The 15,301-nt window shown below is 38.8% G+C and overlaps 2 protein-coding genes across 4 annotated transcripts in view; one reads left to right on the top strand and one right to left on the bottom strand.

Moving 5' to 3' along the window:
* Positions 1-8,065, top strand: part of DENND4C (DENN domain containing 4C) — a 75,036-nt gene extending 66,971 nt beyond the window's left edge. For 2 of the 3 annotated variants that reach the window (XM_065860182.2, XM_065860183.2), the window contains 3 exons: positions 905-1,058; positions 2,270-2,334; positions 3,008-8,065. In XM_065860182.2, coding sequence (XP_065716254.1) covers positions 905-1,058; positions 2,270-2,334; positions 3,008-3,144 — 356 coding nt within the window. In that variant the 3' untranslated portion in view covers positions 3,145-8,065. The remainder of the gene's footprint in view (positions 1-904; positions 1,059-2,269; positions 2,335-3,007) is intronic. The other variant, XM_071802586.1, reaches the window with a different exon arrangement.
* Positions 8,066-10,375: 2,310 nt separating this feature from the next.
* Positions 10,376-15,242, bottom strand: RPS6 (ribosomal protein S6). Its single transcript, XM_065861464.2, has 6 exons — positions 15,112-15,242; positions 14,169-14,300; positions 13,317-13,527; positions 12,803-12,949; positions 11,255-11,412; positions 10,376-10,496 (listed from the first exon to the last, which is right to left on the bottom strand). Exons 1-6 carry the CDS (start codon positions 15,115-15,117, stop codon positions 10,401-10,403), a joined length of 750 nt encoding a protein of 249 aa, XP_065717536.1. The 5' UTR covers positions 15,118-15,242; the 3' UTR covers positions 10,376-10,400.
* Positions 15,243-15,301: the final 59 nt, after the last annotated feature.

Genomic DNA, 15,301 nt, shown 5'->3' with positions numbered 1-15,301 from the left:
TCTGTCAGCTTCTAGAAAAGCATATTTATTTGTGCATAATACATTAAAAACATCCCCAAAGCATTCAGGCATGAATGAAGATGCATGAATATGTGGATTTATGTCAATAAAGGAGCAAAAGTCCTGTTTTACAGGTGGAAGAAAAGTAGTAGTGTTGTAGATAAGGCTCTACAGCAGAGTCAGGAAGTATTTGGAAAACAGGAAATTACATTTGAAAACCATCATATATGACAATTATACGAGAACCTTAGGCTGGCATGATTAAGATTGCTAGCCTTTGTCTACATTTTATTTACACACCATGTGCTTGCTGCCTGATCTGTAGCCCTATTTTTTGGTCAGTAAATTGACATAATATTCCCTCATGAGTCACTATTTTCCAAAGAATAATAGTTCAGTGTTACTCTGGAAGTGGCAATGTAAGGAACAAATCATAATGGTAAGTATGTTGATAATTTTCTTTCCTGTTAAACACAACAGTGCATTATTTATTTTAGTATGTAGCCCAAAGTTATTACTGAAGTGTAGGTGGCTTTTAGAAGGACTTTGATGCGAAAAAGTTTCTTTGATAAGAAATTTCACAGTGTTTTCTTCTATTTCTTTTCCTTTGTGTAAAAATAACCTTCTTGGAGTGGACTTAGATTTTGAAACTTAACTACATCAATAAACCTGAGCTAACAAACCATCACAGGCAGCGTCTGATGCTGGCTACTCTTCAGTCTCATATTTCTGTGTCATGTGGGAGCTCTTACACATGGATACTTGATGCATCCTGTTGATTTCATGGTGGAGTAAAGACAAAGGCAAAGCCTTTTCATTGTAACAAATCAAAATGAAAAAAAAAAAAAAACCAAAAAACAACAAACTTTACTGTTTTAGTAATCAATACTGTTGCACTTCCCAGATTCTACTGAGAAGAGAGCTTCTACTGTGCCAGAAGATCAGCAGGCAACAAACAATTTGTTGGAGAACATCAAGCTGAGTATTCAACACAATAATGTTGAGAAACCAATCAACCTCCTCCTACACAAAGTTAAGCCAGATGTGAAACGACAGAGGTAAAGGGGTAATCTCATCTTATGTTGCCCCCACTCAAAATTAAATGAGATCAGACTGTATACACTTCATAATAATAACTCTATAAGAACCTCTTGGGAACATTCAGTTTCATTTGTGTCCACCCAACACAATGTATATTTGTTTATGCCCAGGTTTCCAAACAGATGTATAGTTAATCCAAATCAAATGGATAGAGTCATTTGCAAATTAATAAGAAAAATGCAGATATTGACTATGCAGACTTTGGTGTTGCTCCAGATTTAACGAATTGACAAATACAAGTGTGCAGCATGCTATTGCTGTCTGAAATATTCTCCAAACTACCTAGTTATACCTATTAAAATGCCACCAACCTGGAGTACTGGCTAAAAAAAGTGGATACAGCATGATCCACAAACAAAAGGACACATGTAGATAAAACTTCTGTGGTATATTTTGCCATCTATGCGAAAATTCAAAGAGGACTCCATACAGAAGTACAGCCTCTGAAGTAAATTACAGCAAATACAAGATGTGTTTGAAGTCTATCATGCTATGTCATCTTTGCTTGTGTGATTTGTAGTTACTGAAAAGAAACAACAACTAATTTGCCTTGAGAAGAATCTTTGTGAGTTCTGCAAGGGAAAAAAAAATCTAATTGTTTAGTAATATCTAATTCTGAGATAGATTGTGACGTTCTGAAACAAAAAACAGAGTATGAGTGATCTGAAATAAGCCCGTTCATTGTACTTCACCCTCAGGCAGGAATGAGTTACTTAAGAAGTGTTCCTTAATTTCATATTTCTTGGTTTTTGAAGTTTTTATGGCATGTTTGACACATGGATTTTTTTAATAGAAAATGTAACTGCTGAGATTTGGTGATAATATAACTCCGTGTGTTAGGAGAAATATTTATGAGAAATGAGAGACGTGAGGAAACCTGAAGCTAGTAATCATGTAGATTTCTTTACAAGCAAGCTTAACAAAACAGCTGCAGAAGCTGCACTCTGAGAGGTGGTAGATGCCCCATCCCTGGAGACGTTTCCAGGCCAGGCTGGACAGGGCTCTGAGCAACCTGATCTAGTTGAAGATGTCCCTGCTCACTGCAAGGGGTTGGACTAGGTGACCTTTGAAGGTCCCTTCCATCCTACACTCCTCTATGATTCCACTGACTTTCTAAATGTAGGGTAGTTGTTGCTTTCATTGATTTGCCCTTCAAAATATTTCCTAGGAGTTTTTACAGAGAAATTCTTTTCCTGTCGCTGGTGTCTCTTGGAAGAGAGAACATTGATATTGGTGAGTAAAATATACTGTGAAATACATAGTGCCAGCATATGAAATACATGAATACTATATAGGAAAATTAGTGTAAAAAAAAAATCAACTTTTCAACCATGTGTTTCTAATTAACCTTTCAGTCGCTGTGTTTTAGTGAAAAGTACTGTTCTGTCACTCTTCATGTAGGTGTTGCTTTTATGAAAATGTAATTTAGATGAGGCCATTAATTTTGACTTTGTTTGAAACCAGTAATCAGTTATTTTAAACAAAGTTTATTAGCTTGAAGATTTAATTTCTTGTGTCTGAAAACTTGTTCTCAGTCTTGCCCATCATTCTCCAACCAACGTATTAGACCTATGTCATCCAGACACCTGATTGCCCACCCTTTCCTGATGTCCTCTACCCTGAGTTCTGTTTGGTACACTGCAAGCTAAGGGACTCCCTTATGGGATGTCACAGGGGAAATACCCTGGGAAAAGACAAACCATCTGCTGTGACGCGTTGTGATGCTCCAGTGTGAAGATGCTTTTCGGTTTCTCTGAGAGGATTCATTTTGGAAAAAAAAAAATCAGCAGCTTTTGTTAATTATTTTATTATTATATAAAAAATCACCGGAAGTATTGTATGGGAACAGTAGAGTGCACTGTACAGGGTTTCTTAAATAACCTCAGCTATGCTTTTTCTATTTCAGAGGTCTTTGACAGCGAATACAGACTTGCACATGAAAGGCTACCAAAGGATGTTCTTGAAAAGATGGAGAAAATAGATGCTCCACCAAGCAGCAGGGTTGAGTGTTGTAGGAAGTGCTTTGGAGCACCTTTAATATAAAAATGAGGAAAACAGACACTAAACTTCAGTGAGACAAATGTAGAGGTAAACAAAGCAGGAGCATGGCGATATATACACTTTGAATTCCAAAAGATGATAACTGAGCAATTTGTCAAAGCAATTTCATTGTGCTACAACTTATATTCTTGTCTTTCATTTCATGACACATGGTGTAAAGTATGTTAAAGTGTTTTAAAACTGTATTAATAAGGTGAGTTGGTTTCAGTGATTGATCTGCTTTTATTTTTTCCTGTATATACTTCTCCTTTTCCTTCTTCAGATCTTTTCCCGAAATATCAAGTTGTTCAATAAGGTGATGATTAAACAACAGCCTATACTGGGTGACTTTCTTGAGGGCCACCAATATTTGGATATTTAATGAAATAGCTTTCCTGACACAGAATACTAGATTCTTCACTACTTCTTTAAAATGACCTTTACCTAAAGAGGGATCTGTGTATTGATGTGCAGTATGTATGTATGAATGTAAATATTTGAGTCCTTACATTGGAAGCTGCAATGCAGTTGCTGTTGTCAGATTATAGTACCTAAAATGGCTACCCTTCTCCTTACCTTTCTCTCAATCAGTATTCTAGCTTATCTTGGGCTGACCTTTCATAATGTATATCTGTAGTTGTAAAAAACAGAAACTTACACTCCATTTTCCTGTATTCTGTATCTGACAAATTAAAGAAGCTATGAATATACTGCCCCTTTCTCCAAGAGCATGATAAGCTTCTACACTAAGCAGCTCAGAAATAGATGGCTTTGTAAAAATTAGATAGGAAGCTTTAATGGTGTTAAGATACATATGTTTGTCAAACAGATCCTTTCTGAAAAGTTATCCTTTATACTGTATGTATGTATGCTTAAAGAAGTGTCTTTTCCTTAAATTCTTTATCGTCCTCTTCCATGGTTTCATGCTAGCCTGTGGGTTAATTATTTTGCACTGATAGTCCAAATTCTATATTTCAGTTAAAATGTATTTATAAATGTGGTGTTCAAGGTGTATATTCGCATAAATGAAGTGCTTGAGTGTATGATCTGAAAAGATGAATCCATCTTTTTTTATTGCTTTTAGTAGATAAGACACTTCCTCGCCTCACGTATCTAGACTATGGTAGCCATAGTCTTGGCAGGAAGAACCTGGATACTTTGTTTATATGACGTAATGAATATGATAAGATTTATTCCAGGCTTTTTGCTGAAATTAATTGGTGTGGCTTTTCTGATGGAGTTATTCCTAGAGAAAAAGAGAGTAAGATTTGTAGCATATTACCAAGGAGCATAGCTAAAACTATAATCACATATGAGTATGAATGTATTTACTTCATACTACTCTCTTTCTTAAGGACTTTCATTCTTGAAAACGATGAGGGATGAAGATCTGTCTGGAACAGCCTCTACATGAAAGAACAAAATCAACCTTTGTTTTTTCATGGGGCTAAAACAAAGGATTTGCACTATTTGTGACAAAATGCATTATAGACTGTTTTCTTGTATTTTGTCTGAAAGTGCTGATTCTGAGAATATGGGGATATTGCCTGGACAGATTATCTCCTGAAAATATTGTGCTTTCTCAACAATGAAAAGCACGAAAGCACACACTACCTTTTTTTTTTTTTTTTTTATTCTTTATTCTTTGGGTTTATGCATGGTTGCTTGCCGATATCTGATCTACATCACAGTGGAAGAGTAGAGTTTGATTCTTCGTATTTTCCTTTCTTCTCCTATTTCATAATTTACATGCACAGTTCCATCCTTTTAAAGTAAAAGTCTCTGAGAAGCATTTGTCCAAGCAACTGAATACTTCTGCAAAGCAAAATGGCAAATTTTCCTGTATAATTATATACTGTTCTTCAACATACAGCTATTAAAAAATATTTTTTTAGTATTAAATGAACAAACCATATGATTATGCAATGTGAATTGAGAGGAATCAAGTTTTAGTTATCCTTAAATTCTCCCAGCTCATTAAAGAAAACCTATCTAGTGAGTGCTGTTTTAGGTAGTGACATGCATATTCTTTTTAAACCATTGTAAATAATATTATTATAAACTAAATTATGTAAGCAGATCACCTTCATTTCAAAACAACCTTTGTATCTGTTGCTGAAAATACAGATTAATCAGGCATTAGTATTGTAGAAAAAACCAAGGCATATTGTGTCCCAGCATCTAGTGCTAAATATTAGACTTTCTCCAGATATATACACAGAACATAAAAACCCCTAAATCCCGAGGGGAAAGGACAACTGCATGATTTCAGGTTATTCTTGCAGAAGATTTAACTTGCTCTGATTTGTTCCTGCATATTGCCATTTCTGCACACTACAAATAAACTTCTGTTCCCGTTGTATGTACCTGGATTTCAAAGTGGTAGAAGTCCTGCATGCAACTACTTGAAATATTGAATCTGCCTCTTGAAATTATTTAACATAGAATGACAAAGTAAGCACATACTCGTTATATATATATATATATATAATTTTTTTAATATTTAGTTTTTACTAGCTAACAATTCGGCTTGTTTTGGAATGAAATCCATAGCTCAAATGAGAAGGGAGATCTCTGAAAATGATCTGTTTATTAAGTTTTCATCTAAGGAGATGCTTTTTTTGGGGAGGAAAAAAAATCACAAAAATTCAAAAGGAATTAAGAACTGTGTTTTATTTGTTTCTAGTTGTTTTCTCTCCTTTCAAATGCATTTTGGCACTTCCTTTTCTTCCTTTGATGTTTAGGTCTCCAACAAACAGGTAGAGACTGGAGGTTTTCCTACACAAACTTTCTGAGGTGTAGGCTTCCCTAATTTGAATGCTGAAAAATCTCTAAGTGTGCATAAGAAAAGGGCACGGCATACAATAGGTTATTTGGCATGGCTCAGTACACATATGGTTGAAAATCTGGCCAAAAATCAAGAGGGAAAAGTCTTCAAAAGTTTTTTTGTGAGTGCACTTTTGTCTTTCTAAAATTGGGCAGTAAAAGCATGTTAAGTTTTTACCAGCATGTTAGTAATAGCATGAGCTTGGGCTAAATAGGAATGACTTAGTTACCTACAAATGCTTCTCATTTGTTTGACACCCCACTCCTAGTAATCTGAATTTATCTGAACCCGTAACACGGGAATGAGCTGGAGAAGGTGTTGCGAAGGAAGGGTGTGGATAAGCTTGATCTTGGTTCTGTTTTGCTCTCACTGTAAGCAGGAAAAGTAGAATTTTGCTCACTTGCAAAACTCTTGCCTACAAATCCTCTTTCTAGCCTGGCATGTAGCTCAACAGCCGGTGTTCAGGAGATGGCTATTCTGTGTGTATTTTGGAATTCTCAAAGAAAATGGTTGCAGATCAGTAGTAATTTCAAGACCTCCAATGTGTGCACAAAGTGAGGGTGTAAACAGGATTACCTATGTGGATGCAGACTGTCAATGAGTATCAGGTAAGCTAAAGAACTTAGAAAGTTTGTGCTGGAATAACAGTTATCACAGAGAAGCTTCCCTGAGTTGTTGCCCTAAGGGTGTTGAACTGCAGTAAGTTATGCTGAGAAGACACCATCTTGCACCTTTCACCCAGCTATGAAACAGTTACATATAGCTTGTGTGCTTATATGAAAATACCAAATTTTTGTACAATTAAAACAACAAATGGTGTCCTAAAGGTTTAAAATCAGGATTCTTATGTGTCAAAGTTTTTCTTTATACATTACAAATACATTCTGGCACATTACCAAGACCTAACAACTTTCAAAACCCTGTAGGTATTAGGAGGCTGATGTGGCTGCAGTATTGGCACAGTAATAGGTACCAGCTTTTACAGGTTGCTAGAAGCATCTGTATGTTACTTATATCCTGTCATTACATTCTATATAACTCAATTTTAAACAGTACAATTTTAATGCAAAATATTTTATTTAGTATATATATTTCAAACTAAATCCATTTGTTTCGCAAATAACTTAGTCTTGTTCCTAGTGGAATTTCACATTGGGTAAGCTCAAGCTACATTGCACTTGTGAATGAGTAATTTTATTCCATTCTAACTGTGAATTAATGGCTTTTTGTTTTGCTGCAGCTAGAAGAATATAGCTTTCATTGAATAACTGCAACATAGGGGATATTTTCAAAATGTATATTAAATGAGATCGTAGAAATTATATTTTTAAAACAAATTGTTAAAATGTAAGTAACTTGAAGAATCTGCTCAGTAGTTTCCTCTTTTAAAAATTATTAATTCAACAATTATTTCAATGCAGTAACTTTACTTCACTAAACGGTATGCAGGTCATCTTATTCACGTAACTGTACAGTTTAAATAAAGGGTTTTTTTCTTCTAACTAATAGAAACCTTAAGGTGCCTTCTGTATATCGGCTTTTTATTATGGACCTTTTTAAAAAAAATAAGCAAACACCCTTGTTACTCTAAAGTCTTGATACTGAATGGTTGAATTGGACTCTGGTTCTGTACTCTACTGTGCTGTATATTATGATGCATACAACGAGAGAAATGGATGGGGTTTTTGTTTGTTCTTTCAGTCTGCATCAATCAATGGTGCAAATAAAAGGGATTGTTTGCTGTTTTTAGAAGCACATTAAGCTCCCTCTAGGAGCTTAAAATAAACTGTGTTGTAATGAGGATAAAAGGATGTAGTGTGAATAAATTATGAATTTAGTAAGTGAGCTGGGAAGTTTTCTTTAATGCAATAAAATTTGCACTGGTGTAGAGACTGTTTTGAACTGTCAAAAAATGGCATCCATTTGCTGTGCTTTGATTAACAAGTGTTTCTCTGTAATGTTTTTGTACATTTGACAAATGTTCCTTGAGTTTAAAAGGGCACTCTGCATATTCTAAATTCTGTATAGATATCTTAGACTAAAAAATGATTTTTAATGTATTTCCAAAAATAAAATATGTATGCATCCTCTGTAAAATTTCACTTGTTCAAGCCTTTTTGCCATTGAAATTTACGTGCTTGACAGAATATAACCTCACATGCAAATTTAGCCTATAGTTGAGCAAAAGCAGAGCCAGCATGTTTTAGAAATTGTTTCATAGTACCTCAGTGACTCCCGAATGTTGGGAAAGAGCAGGAACAGTTGCAGTGTGGGCAGAGGAAAAGATGAGATTCACTTGTGGAGATTTGGCTCATGAGAGGGTGGCTCTGTGGCAACCTAAGCCGTGGGCACTAGCAGAGGTAAGAATTGAAAAACAGGCTGAGGGAGGCAGAATCTATAAAGATGATGTTCGCAATTAAGTCTTGGACCCTGGCTTCCTGATGATGGAGCTGCTGCTCTCTGCTGACCAGGAAAAGCATCCTGCATCAGTGAGTGGGAACAGGTTTGATGGCTGTCCTTGAGGGAACGCTTCCGGGGAGTTCTGGTTTCCCAGTGCCTTTGTAATGGGGCACGGAGTGATGCTTTCAGGGATGCATCCTTGCTTGCAAGAGACACTGCCACACATTGACAGCTTGAAAAAAATAAACAGCACCCCACCCACTTTTTTCACCTCTTAATACAACAGGGATTAGTTGCACTGCTTCTGATAACGACTTATCAGCAGCATATAGAGTAGGACATCTACATGAGGACAGATTTCTTTCAGGCCACACTAATCTCAGTGTTTGGTGACCTTGACTGGAGTGCCTCTTAATCATATGCCAAGTAGGTGTTACTAGGCTCCTAAACAGGAGGCTAGAGACTGTTGAGAAATTACATGTATGCTGTTCCACAGATTAAAGTTCCCAGCACTGTGAATTTAGTGAGTGCTAATCTCATACTTCAAGACACCTCCTTTTGGTTGACAGTGCTTGTTCATACTGCTTTTACAGTAAACATTTATGTGTGTATAGAAGCTGTTTCTTTAGTAAGCAGGTTAAGGATGTCCTACAAAGCATAATTAACAGCTAGATGATACGGAGAAAACATGGATCAATCTGTGTATCAGTTTTTTGCAGCTGGAAGACTAACATTGTTATAGATGTATTTGTGAAAGGTAACACTTTATTCTAGAGAAGCTCAGGTTTAAAAGGGCCTATATGGCTATCCTCACTATTGACAGAAAATAAGCTCTTGTTAAATTGTAGGCCTTGAGCATGCCCTCCACAACAAATAAATTAAAAAAAACCAAAACACACACCAGTGATACCTCCAGTTCCTCTTAAATAGAACAGTACCCTTAAACATTTATGAAACTAGCCAGCACTCTTATTTAACACATTCAACTGCTACTGCTAACCCTCTTTGCCTTTGCCGATTATGTAGTTGATTTGTCATTTGAAAATAGTCCCATTTTTCTACCACCTCAACTGTTGCACTGTCCAAATGGAAACCTGAGTTTCAAGACTGTGTTGGCCAATTCTCTTCGTCTGAGGCTTCTACTGCACACGTGCTTCATGGCAAACTCTGCCCTGGACAGAGATCAGTATCCCTTCATCCCAACACAACTCCAAAAGTTCAAGGATGGCAATTTGTTCCTTCCGTGTCCATAATCTACTGCCAACAAGTCATATGTTCTCCAGTTTTCTACAGTCCATATTCCACATTCAGTGTATTAAAAATTGCTTCTAGACAGTCAGGTAGGCATCTAACTTAAAAGAGCCTTGCTGTGTACACAGGAAGGGGAAAAAAAACAGTTTCATAACTTCTAAGGTTGTGATAAAGCCTAATATAAGAAATAGAAGCACCTACCTCAACAAAAATTAAGGTGGATCCTATTACTATTTTAAGAACTCAGACAATTTCTTTAGTCATAGGCTCTTAACATTGAACACTTAACAAGTATTCTTAAATCAGAGCAGCAATCCCATCACCCTTACCTAGTATGAGATCTGCACAAAGTACAGTCTGAATACCTGAAGGCTACTGTGAAGGTTTCTATCCTCAAGTGAAACTACCAAGTCAAACCTTTTAATTACTGGCTTACACTCAGTATTCAGTACTAATTTTAAGAGCAGAATGCTGTAGTACTTTCAGATCATGGAATATCTTGAGTTGGAAGGGAGCCATGAGAATCAAGTCCAACTTCCTGCTTATCACAACACTTCACAAAACTAAATCATGTGACTAAGAGTATCATTGAGTTGCTCCTTGAACTCTGGACAGGTTTGGTGCCACAACCACTTCCCGGGGGAGCCTGTTAACAGTGACTGACCTAACTACACTTAATTCTGCCAAGAGTCAGCCAAAGGCTTTACCTTTTACCAGCACTGGAAAGTCTCACACTGAAAGTTAACCACAAAATGGTTTATTTTTATTATCATGTACATCTTTACTTCTGACTTGACTCAGACTTAGATGTAGAAGCTCTCAATGAAGAAAGCCGGCGTCTCTTCGCAATCTGCTCCTGGCGTTTCTCCTTGGCTTCCTGAAAAGCAAAGCAAGATGAAGTCAGTACTAAGATCTTGCACATAGTCAAGCACTTCAAAACATCTACAAAAGAACGAACTAGGGGAAAATGTTCCTTAACTCATTAAAGCAAAATACAGTTTCCCTTCTTCACAGAATAATTCTTCAAGTAGCCAAACCTGTACAGATCCATGTCTTTAAACAATATGGACTGGTGTCCAAAATTACAGTAAAAATAGTAACACAGAGTTCACAACATACTAGAGAGGTCTCTCTACTCTCATTTTCAGTCTGGAAGTCATTAAACACTCAAGGTACTGTGCTAAATATTCTAAAAGCACTGCTTCAGCAGTCACGGCTCTTTAGGTGCAAAAGCAAACTCATCCAAACAAACAGCTTCTTCCCAGGTTATTTTCCATCCAGGTCAATTGGATACCATTCCTCTACACACTCACTCATCAAATGCTTGGGCATCTCCGTTAAACTAGAATTCATGTGAACTAAAATCACTACTGCAAAACTTGTCTTGACAGGCCAAAACTGTTGTTTTCTTCAAAAATCAGCTTTCAAATTAATTATCTAGTTAATTTCTACTATTCTAGGACTGGCAAAAATCCATAGAAATGCTCAAAAAAACACATGACTAGCAATCTTTATGCCCACATGCAAGCACTCCTATGCAAAAGGAGCTGAGTACAGACCAGCTCAAAGTATGCAGTCAAGCTTATCAAACCCCTTGATTTCGGGGGAACAAGATATTTCATATAGCAAACACACCTTCATTCTCTTGGCCAAGAGCTTCGCATATTCTGCTGCTTCCTCCTTGTTCTTCTGAGTGCGCTGCTTCTTCAGAGCAATGCGTCTGCGCTTATGTTGCAGAACTCGAGGAGTCACTAGTCGCTGGATCTTGGGAGCCTTGGTTCTGGGTTTTTTGCCTAAAAAAAAAAAAAGTGTATCAACAGAAGTGACAGATTACCTTTCAAAGGGGTGTCAGGCTTCCTCTAGCAAGCTTAAGACTAAGTTACATTTACTGTTATGGTAACATTTGTGTACTACATACTATAGCAACTTATACAACAGCAGTGTCAAACTCAATTGTCATCGGAGGGGCCGTATCAGCCTCGCAGTTGCCTTCAAAGGGCCAAGTGCAATTTTAGGACTCTGTACATGTAAGTACACCTACATTTATACAGTCCTAGAATTATATTCTGCCTTTGAAGCCAACCACGAGGCTGATGTGGCCCCTGATGAAAATGAGTTTGACACCCCTGTTATATGGTGTTCAACCTCTTCACAGATTTTGCAGGAAAAATCCATTACTGCCAGATGTAGCATTAGCAAAACAGAGTTTCTTAATGCAACAAAGTATTACATAGTGCATCTGTAACTCCTTGCATTTTTGTGAAAATTCCTAGCTTCTCAGCAGGCCCATCTGAATTCCCCCTACACTTAAATTGTTTAAGAACTATAGAAACTAATCATCTAGCTTCCACAACTGTCATTATGTTTTCAATTTGAAAAAGCACTCTACGATTCTAGATAGGCTTGAAATGTTTATCTCTAAAAACCAAACATCCATAGCCCATAATAAGCAAATAAAAACACAACACCACACGTATCTGTAAAATTTCACTGCTCAGTCCTGCCTGATGGCAGCAGTCACAAGCAGGCTGATGTCCACCAGGATCACATTTTTAATGGACAGAGCAGTTTCTGTGATCCAGAAAATTGCAGTCTTTCACTCAGTAAGATCTCACAGTGCAAAAGCTGTTATTATGGCTTTTCTGCTAAAATTAGCCACCCTGATCAAATGCAACAGAACCCAGAATTAAAATCTTACATTGAAAGAGACAGGTGGTAAGGAAAAAATAGTGCTATCCCAACAAAAGTTCATTTTTGAGACTGTCACAAGCAACAGGGAAAAATCTTAGTATCTTCTCTACATACTGCTTTTTTCCTCCACCTCATAAAAATGTTACAGAATCATTCCACTTCATGTTTAACCTTCTCTCACTGACAATTATGTCTGGATTATTTTTAGAGCCACTAGTAACTATTACTCCTGATTCTATCAAACATTTAAAAACAAACTGTGTAAAAGGGAAGAAAGGGGTAAAGGAAGGGGAAAGGGAAGAAAGGGGTAAAAGAAACCAGACAATCATGAAACTCCACTTCTTATCCATAAGTTACAGCTGACAAAGCTTAAATACCGCAACAGTCAACTCCTGGATCTACTACTATAGTATGCTTCATTCACTGAATTAAGCTGGACACATTTTTGCTGAAAATTACATTAAATCAGAGTCGTGAAGTTTGAGGTCTTACCCTCTTTGTTCAGAGGCTTCCTCACAACATACTGGCGAACATCATCCTCCTTGGACAGGTTGAACAGCTTGCGGATTTTGCTAGCCCTCTTGGGACCCAGACGACGGGGCACAGTGGTGTCTGTCAGCCCAGGAATATCCTTTTCACCTTTGAAAATTTAAATATGCCAGTTAATCCTCCATCTGATTCATTGGTGAATTTCAACTATAAGCTTAAAATGCATAAAATCACAAGATAACACTAGATAATCTTTGGGGTTCACCTACTAACAGTGCCACTCCTAGCTACTCTTTGCTGATGTAATGCAATCATATTGCTGGCAGAAATAAGTGTTTCAGTTACCAGTGACCAGCTTTAAAATCACAAGCATGAAATGCTCAGAAGGAATTTCAAAACACATTCACAATCTGAAGTTGGGACTGCATTTGTTTTCTACAGAACTTCACAGCCGCTAGTAAGCAGGCTCCTTCCAGGTGCGTATTTCTACTAGTGCTTGCTCCATCCAGACTCTTACCCTTTTTCACAATGACCAAGTTCAGAACACTCAAGTTGGCATCAACAATGCAACCACGAACAGATTTGCGTTTCCTCTCTCCAGTTCTTCTGGGTCGGTAGCAGGAGTGGCCCTTGCTGAGCAGAAGGCGGACACGTCCATGCGTCAGGACACCTTGCTTCATGGGGAAGCCTTGTTTGTCATTGCCACCGCTGATCCGGACAACATAGCCCTATGAAAACACACAGGAATACACTTAGTTGCTTGCACATCTCTATTACTTCAAGGAGAAGTAGTAGATATTACAATATGCTGTTCAAAACAATGGGGCAGTGTGCCCATGATTCGGGAAAAGTAACTGTTAAAGGTCTGAAATAGGGGATATGTGGGTGAAAAGAAAAATAAAGCTCTTATTGCTTTCTTTGTGGAGGTAGCAACAGAAAATATGAACTCATCCCACCTCAGCTGGACTGTCCATATTAACACTCAGATACTTCAAGTCCATTCCCCCAGCCTCAACATGCTTTTCCCCATGCACTAACAACACTTTAAACACAACAAAGGCAATTTTTAACTCAATTAGTAAAGAAGGGAACAACACTTCTACAGTACAGATGTGTCCTGAATACCAAGATGGCACCCAAATGAAAAATAAAAAACTATTGCAAAGAACAGCAAAAAGCACTAAACATAAGACTTAAAAACAAATGAACTTAGATAAGTAGCAGAACAGTGGCCAACACAAAATTCAGTATATACACCAAGAAAAACTTCTAACACACCTGCCAGCAACAGACAACTGCATACTGGAAATACTCTGTAATTTAAGGTCCTTCGTTACAGCTCTGACACAGCCTTCTCTACACTTCTTACCTTCCACTCCTCACCAAGAGAATCAGCTGCGACCTCCGTGGCCATCCGTTTTTCATAGAATGTTCTCAGCTTGCGCTCATCATCCACTTCAATGAGTTTCTGGCAGCCAGTGGCTGGGAAAGAGATGTTCAGCTAACAGGGAAAAAAAAAAAATTGGTTGAAACTTCTCCTGAGATATTTTAACAGCAAATTAGCATTTATCTGCTGGTTTCTCCTTAGCATTCCAAATCTGAAATCTCCCATCTGCTTACATGAATGCTTACTAGCCATAACTTGTCACTACCATGCCCAGAGAGACAGGCAAGTCTGTCCCTGGCCACACTGGGCTGTATCACTCGTTCAGTCACACAGCAAAGTGGCTTGACTGCAGCTGGAGCTCCACCATCTTCACAGACTGCAATCACGCAAGCCAAGGTGAGGGCAGTAGAAACCTGCTGCCTCTTCGCCCGCAAGGTCTTTGCGGGCCACGTTACACTTAACTATTACAGAAGGAGAACCCAAGGCCAGCCACGTTTGCCGCCGATCATGTTTTTTAAGGGGCCAGTGCAAAGGCCAGAGACTTGGAGCCGCCTCCCGGCACACTCCCCTCGAGCACGGCCTGGCAGCAGCTCCAGCCCACTCGGTGCTGCCCTGCTAGGCCCCGCTACTCATAAGACAGACCTCGCCATCGCAAAAAGCTCTTCTAAGCACAGGAACGACTGGAGCCTGGAGCCCCATGGCCCGGTGGTAGAAGCGGCTCCACGGAAAGGCTTGGGCCTGCGCGGCGGTCACGTCGCCCCGCCAACAATCCGCTTCCATCCGCACCACGGCAGCCCTACAGCCCCACCATCGGGCACCATCGCCCCCCGCCAGCGGTCCCGTACGCAGCGCCGGCGCCATTTGTGGCGGCGGAACCCGAATCCTGCCAGACGCGGCCGCGGCCCTGGTCCCTCGCGCAACCCACCTTCATCCTCGCCTAGCCGCGACGCCGCAACAAGAGGCCGCACTTCCGCCCACAGTCGTTTCATAGACCCGCCAACTCTCGCGAGAACGGCACCGCCCGTGCCCGTCTGACTGGGACTGTCCAATGGCGAGAGAGGCTTCGCCAGCCGAGGGGCGTGGCAGGAGCAGCCGTCGCTGCCTGCTGGCGGCGG

The sequence above is a fragment of the Patagioenas fasciata genome, chromosome Z (genome assembly GCF_037038585.1).
Source record: "Patagioenas fasciata isolate bPatFas1 chromosome Z, bPatFas1.hap1, whole genome shotgun sequence".
Lineage (NCBI taxonomy): Eukaryota > Metazoa > Chordata > Aves > Columbiformes > Columbidae > Patagioenas > Patagioenas fasciata.
The sequence above is the reverse complement of the archived record's forward strand: the minus strand, read 5'-3'. Positions and strand labels throughout refer to the sequence as shown.